Consider the following 6,996-nt stretch of genomic DNA (forward strand, 5'->3'; position numbering starts at 1 on the left):
AATAATTTTAAAAGAGTGTAATTTGGACCTTGTGGTTGAGTCATTTTTGTGAGTTTTAATGAGTTTTCAAAATTTTCTACCAATTTATCTATATTTGAATTGTTATCAGTCATGAAATTAAATTATTACTACTAACTATTTTATTTTTGTTTACTAATATACTTTTTGAAAAGTTAAGCAAATCAATTCCTATGCAGGGAATMGGCYGGGAGAGAAAAGTAGGGATGGATTCAGATACTCAGACCCACCTGGTATCAATCCTGGTTGACGAATTCAATTGCCCCGTTGTCCAGGACCTGAAGAACGCTTCGTAGAGTTCTTGACTCGATGCAGGAACCTTCGCAGGGATACTTKAGGTTCTTCTTGGGTAGCACTTAGAGAATTGAAATTCTAGATCGCAGGATGCACAACACGATTGTGCTATCCTACTGAATGCGCCAATTATGTTTTTTTTTGAAAAACAAATAATTTTTTAAAATTATATTTTATTCGAACAAGCAGACTTATGGGTTACAACTGAACTTAACTGACTTAGTTACAAGGGGGTTTTATATGTTAAATGGGGTAAATAATATTTATTTTTGATAATACAAATTACTATTGATAAGTTGTTTTGGTTTGTCTAAGTATTTTGGATTAATAATGCTTCTACTAATATAACTTGATAGCGTTGATTTGTTATTTTAGTGATTTGGCCCAGACAATTTATTGGGTTAGAACTGATATGTATAATGTATTTTTCCCATATTTCTGGGAATAACATGTGTTTTGGTCGTTGTTCGTGGAAATATTTCTACCTGAAAAAACTCTTATCTGTTGGGATTTATGAGGGTTGTCTCGTAACTCTTAGATGGACATGTGTTTTAATTGCTTATTGCTGACATACTCGTACTTGGTCAATATTATATGATAAAGTTAGATAAACTAATTAACTTTAATTGTTATATAAATTAAATCGTCGTCTTCTCTCGTCAATTTGATAAATCGTCGTCTTCTCTCGTCAATTTGATTGTTCCTTTCCTTGCGTATATTTGCCCAATGTAATGTTTTCATAAATAATACATATTTTGTCCTGCTACTATAGCATCTCTGGGCACTTCTCCATCAATGGGAACCTCGCCAATAATAGACTAAAATTGTAACAAAATATCAAATTAACTTAATGTAGAAATTATTTATCAATCATACCATACTAAAAACTTAGACATTGTTGACGATTACTTAAGAAAAAAATGATTAAAAGATAGATAACCAAAACAATTTGCAGTAAAATATAGAAGTAACTACTAAAATAGTTTGTAGGTAATTGCCTTTATATACAGGTTGTATTATGAAAAACGCGCCAAGCCATAACTTCACTATTTTTAAGGTTATGACAATGTTTCTTAGAACAAAGTTGAACATTTTTTGTCATCTATCGTTTGAGATAGATGATAAATTAATGCTGATTTCAGTTTCACCGGGAGTGACATCATCTTAATTTTTTTAAATGGAACATTCTGTATGGTTTACCACTTATGGGTTTTTTGTTTAATTGCTTTTTAAAAGGTTTTAGTACTACAGGATGTTTCACACAACTTTACGAGGCTTGCGCCTAATGTACGCACCCAAATATACAAAAGTCACAAAACACTGGATACAAAAAATACACTTCTAACTATTTAACTTTTGGAAACCCATAACAGTAGTTGTCAAACTAATCACTGTTTCATTGATAGTCATAAACTGTAGTTTTTCAGAAACAATTATCATTTGTTCTATCAATAGACGGCATGATTATGACTCTAGTTTATCTATCTTAATCACTAACTAACTAAAAACGTTGTATTTTTTTAAAGGGTGAATAAACCAGAGAAGATTATTCAATTTTTTAAAATTTGTAATCAAGTTCGTATGAGAATATGTAATATTGATTGCATCTTACAGGCGCCGTGAAACAACCTGTATATGGTATATGGCCAAAACCAACCATGCCAATTAATGTATTTATTAAAGTAGGTAGTGAAAATCAATAATATCAAGTAATGTTGAGAATAGTACATTACAAGCGAGGTGGTAAATATGGCATTACCCCGAGTGCTTATGTATACGATCGAGAGGCGCTAGCCTCGAGATCGGATAAAGCACAAGGGGTAATGCCATTACCACCGAGGTTTGTATGCTATTTTATTCACAATTACATTATTTTCAGTCAAAAATTTGAGTAAAATAAAATTCTAACAAAGTTAAGGTCCAAACGTGGTAGGCCATCCAAATGACGTTTGATTTTTGACATTTCAGAAATGTCAAAGAAAATATAGAAATAATGTGTAAACCTAATTTAACGTCGTCGAAATGGACAATGTACTCCCCCAGAATTAAGAGAAACTGCTACAAAAGCAATTGAATACTAATTTAGCGAAATATTATGCGTAACTTGACAATTTAAAAGAACAAATTTCGGGTATTTTTGTAATTTTAACGTTGGCAATCCTGCATATTACCACCCAAGAGGAGTAACATTTATTACTCTTCATGAGAAATAATGACATGTTTCCCAACCTTAAAAAGGTTAGTAATCGGCATATTACATTAGTGATTGTGAATAAATAATATTACTTTGCATTTTCTCTTACAATTTTTATACTTTTTGGTCTTAATCATGGCTGATAATGTGTTAACAGACAAGATTAAAAAATATTTTGAATACAATAAAAATAGTTGGAGACCACTACGCCTGCGGTTTCTGATAACAGAAGTTTTATTTCGTCGAAAATTTAAGCGACTTAAAGAAAATTAGAAAATGTTTGGGGTTTTTAGAAAACCCAAATTAAAACAGTTGCGTGTGATAAAGCAACGTCACTTGCAATTTCTCGAGTTGATGTTCTTGCATTTTCTTCAACACTATCTAATTCTGCATCTCTTTAAAATTTGCGATATTTTAATTCGGGTGTTCTAAAGACATCCTCAATTTTCTTTAAGTCGCTTAAATTTTCGACGATTTAGAATTTTTCTCATCGAAAATCGCCTAGTATTAAGGCGTTCGTAGTGCTCTCCCACTATTTTTATTTAATTCAAAATATTTTTTAATCATGTCTGCTGACACATTATCATCCATGATAAACACCCAAAAAATATAAAGACAGTAATAAAAAAGGGAAAGTAATAATATTTGTCAACATTACTTGATATTATTGTTTTAAAATGCCTTCTTTAATAAATACATTATTTGGCGAATATCTCACGAACGGTTGGTTTTAGGCATATGGTACTCAAACCTTTTAAAAAGCAATTAAACAAAGAACCCAAAAGTGGTAAAATATACAAACTGTTCTATTTCAAAAATTAAAGTTGATGTCACTTCTGATTAAACAAAAAACAGCATTAATTTAGCATCTATCCCAAACGATAGATAACAAAAAATGTTCAACTTTGATCTAAGAAATATTGTCATAACTCTAAAAACAATAGAGTTATGGCTTGGGGAGTTTTTTATAATACTGTATACAGGGCGATTCAGATAACATAATGAGCCTGGCGATCTGGCGATGCAACCCAAAAAAGAAATTTCATTTACGCCTTAGATCTAATTTAAATTAGGATTTGCAAGTTGAATCCAAGTTATCATCATATGTCAGTCTAACATCAGTGCAGAGAACGATCTTAGTGCCATTCAGTTTTCACGGAATAAATTAGAGAAGTCTTTTCGGTGTAAACCCAATACAAAATGTATGAACGAATGATACATTAAAGGTAGGCAAACAGTTTTTTTTTTTTATAAATCATAAATTGCTTTTCAAAGCACTGTCTGAGCAACATAAGATAACTTGGATTGCTAATGCAAATCGTAATTAAAATTAGATCAAGACGTAAATAAAATTTGTTTTTTGAGTTGCATCGCCAGATCGTCAGGCTCGTTATCTTATCTGAATCACCCTGTATGTACTCAGAAAATACGTGAGATTCAAGATTGTTATCTTGAATACTTAAAGATACTTACCTAAAGTGTTTTCCATAATTTTAACAATAATACTACCTATAAACTTATAAAATCTAATTATTTTTTTTTAATTAAACTGATATTTTTTGGAGTAGGTAGATATTGATCTCCAAATGTAAATATGGCATTACCCAGAATGCTTATGTATACGATCAAAGGGTAATGAGATTACCACCGAGGTTTGTATGCTATTTTATTCACAATCACATTATTTTCAGACAAAAATTTGAGTAAAATAAAATTCTAACAAAGTTAACCTTCCCGTAGGGGGTACATGTCTCGCATACATGAGAGATGGTGTGAGGTACAACCTGAGTACCGAGCATTTCTCTCTCAGAAGTTGCGAGACTACGTTGCCTACCTACAGCGGAAAGGTTATGTCAAACGTCCTCCCGCACCAGTTCGGCCGGCTGCCGTAAGGGAACCGGTTGTACCAACCAGGGAGGTTGCACTCATAACACCAGGAGCATTTGATGACCGCCATTGTTTGCACAAAGCAAGACGACCAAAGCCACAAGACCTGGCTCGAATGGACCAGAAACTTGTAGAGACCCTTTCAGGACAACCCGACATCTGGCGCATAAATTGCGCCGTGTATGATGCCGCTCGTGTACTTGCCCAAAGGTCCCAGCCCATAACATCGGGTGCGGACAAAAGGGCTGAGCGTCGAACACAAAAGTTGGAAGCCAAAATCCGGGAGGCGAGACAATACGCATCCCGTATCCAGTGTGTGTTGGAATACAAAAAGGCTGGGCGACCGTTCACGCCCAAGGTCCGACGCATAGCGGCGGACTTACGCCGCTTTCATCACACCCTGAACGGTGCAATGTTGCAAACCATCAAGCAGCATTGTAATGAAAGGATACGAGCACTAGTGACCACCAAAAAGTCATTAGTCAGGAGAGCGAAAGGGCAGAAACAAAACAAGGATTTTGCAGAGAGCCCCTCTCGCCTATTCCAGCCGCCACAGCGTGTTGTAGAAAATACGCCTACCCCGGAGGCTGTCCATCTGTTCTGGAAGGGAATCTACGAGCAAGTACGGCCATTTAATGCCGATACCGCGGCCTTGGCACAGTTTGAGACTTGTCTTAATGAAAAGTTCCAGAATCCAAACAACCTGTGCCCACCGATAACCCTTGAGGAGGTTCAAGGAGCCTTAACGGGTGCAAGGAACTTCTCTGCTCCTGGACCGGATGGGATTAACACCTACTGGTGGAAGAAGTTTCCATCAACCCATCCACATTTGGTCCGCATCTTTAATGCTTGGATGCATGGGGAGCAGGGGATCCCCCAATGGTTTGTCGAGTGCCGGACCGTGTTGCTTCCTACGAACGGTGATTTGTCCGATCCAAAGAACTACAGGCCAATCACATGTTTAAACGCATGCTATAAAATCTTTACAAGGGTCTTATACATGCGGATACTTAAAGCAGTGGATCCTGTTTTTCGTGAGGTATGCGAACAGCGAGGGTCAAAGAGGGGTGTGGCTGGCTGCAGGGAGAACTTGCTGATAGATCGTACTATCACGCAGGACTCCAGGCAGTACAAGCGGAACCTCTCGATGGCCTGGATTGACTACCGCAAGGCGTTTGACACAACGTCTCACCATCTCGTTGTGCACCTTCTCAAGAGCCTTGCGGTGCCTGATCCTATAGTGGAATGCCTAGAACGAATGATCCTACTTTGGCGAACCAGATTCACCATAACATCAGGTGCCACAAAAGTTCGCACAGAGTGGGTGACGTTCCGGAGAGGGGTGTTTCAAGGAGATTCCTTGAGCCCCCTCTTGTTTTGCATTTCGCTACTTCCGCTTTCAATTGCCTTACGAAAAACAAAGGGATATACTTGCGGCCCACCTTCGCACCGGAGGCATAAGGTCACCCATCTTTTCAATATGGATGACCTTAAACTTTACGCCTCCGGAGAAAGAGAACTACAACAATCTCTTAGGGTGGTGCAGGAGTATACTCATGCGATTGGAATGGAGTTCGGAACGGACAAATGCGTACTGGTTCATATCAAGAGAGGACGATGCGGAGAATACGGAGAGGATGAGCAACTTGCTGATGGAAGCATTCTTAAACATCTGAATGCCGGAGAGACCTATACCTACCTCGGCATTGAACAGCGTAATATGGCAAGTATCGGCAACTGCTCCGGCAAATTTGGTCTTCCGAACTGTCGGGGAAGAACAAAGTTGCCGCAACAAATATGCTTGCTGTTCCGATCCTGCTCTACTCTTTTGGAGTTGTGAAGTGGACTAAAGGCGAGTTGCAAAACCTCGATGTAGGGACCCGCAAAATGATGACTCTTCAAAGGAGTCATCACCCAAAATAATCCGTTCCACGGTTATATCTCCCACATAATCGGGGAGGCCGTGGACTCTTGAGTTTGCGGTGTCTGCACGACAGAGTAGCTTTGGGTACAGCCTGTAAGATCATCAGGAGCTCGGATCCCCTTCTTCGCATGGTATGCGAACACGAAAGAGGGGAGGTGGGAGCATTTTTGTTTAGGGCAGCACGAAGGGCAGCGGATGAACTCGGTCTTGTCTTCGATGAGGAACGAGTGTCTGAAAACTCTGTCACCGAGTGGGAGGATACTCGTTTCCAGGCCCACGTAAGGGAAGCCGAGGTGCGCAGTTTATTGCGCAAGCACTGTGACAAGCCCATGCATGGTGTCTTCTATAAAACCATAGAAAACCAGGGCTTATCTCAGCGGCTGACCTTTGCCTTTTTGAAGGCAAGTGGGTTAAAGTCGGAGACGGAGGGGTTTATCATAGCCTGCCAAGATGGTGTTTTTAACACGCTCGTCTATCGCGGCCGCGTGATGGCTATGGACATTCCGGATATCCGGTGCAGTGCATGTCGCACTGCACCAGAGACACTGATGCACATACTGTCGGCTTGTCCGAAGTATGCAGTATCGTCTTATATCCATCGCCACAATGCGGCCTTACGAGTGGTCTACTACCACCTTAGACACTCGTACGGGGTAGACGAAACACCTGTGCTTCCATA

The 6,996-nt window shown here is 38.7% G+C and overlaps 1 protein-coding gene across 1 annotated transcript; it reads left to right on the forward strand.

The window, feature by feature from the left end:
- Positions 1 to 224: 224 nt before the first annotated feature.
- Positions 225 to 6,368, forward strand: LOC123009112. The gene is made up of 3 exons (XM_044405234.1): positions 225 to 310; positions 4,247 to 6,108; positions 6,298 to 6,368. The coding sequence occupies exons 1-3, from the start codon at positions 225 to 227 to the stop codon at positions 6,366 to 6,368; spliced, it is 2,019 nt and encodes a 672-aa protein (XP_044261169.1).
- The last annotated feature ends 628 nt before the right edge of the window (positions 6,369 to 6,996 follow it).

The sequence above is a fragment of the Tribolium madens genome, unplaced genomic scaffold, assembly GCF_015345945.1.
Source record: "Tribolium madens isolate multiple individuals breed KSU strain unplaced genomic scaffold, Tmad_KSU_1.1 Scaffold_71;HRSCAF=194;Tcas5.2_LG6, whole genome shotgun sequence".
NCBI lineage: Eukaryota > Metazoa > Arthropoda > Insecta > Coleoptera > Tenebrionidae > Tribolium > Tribolium madens.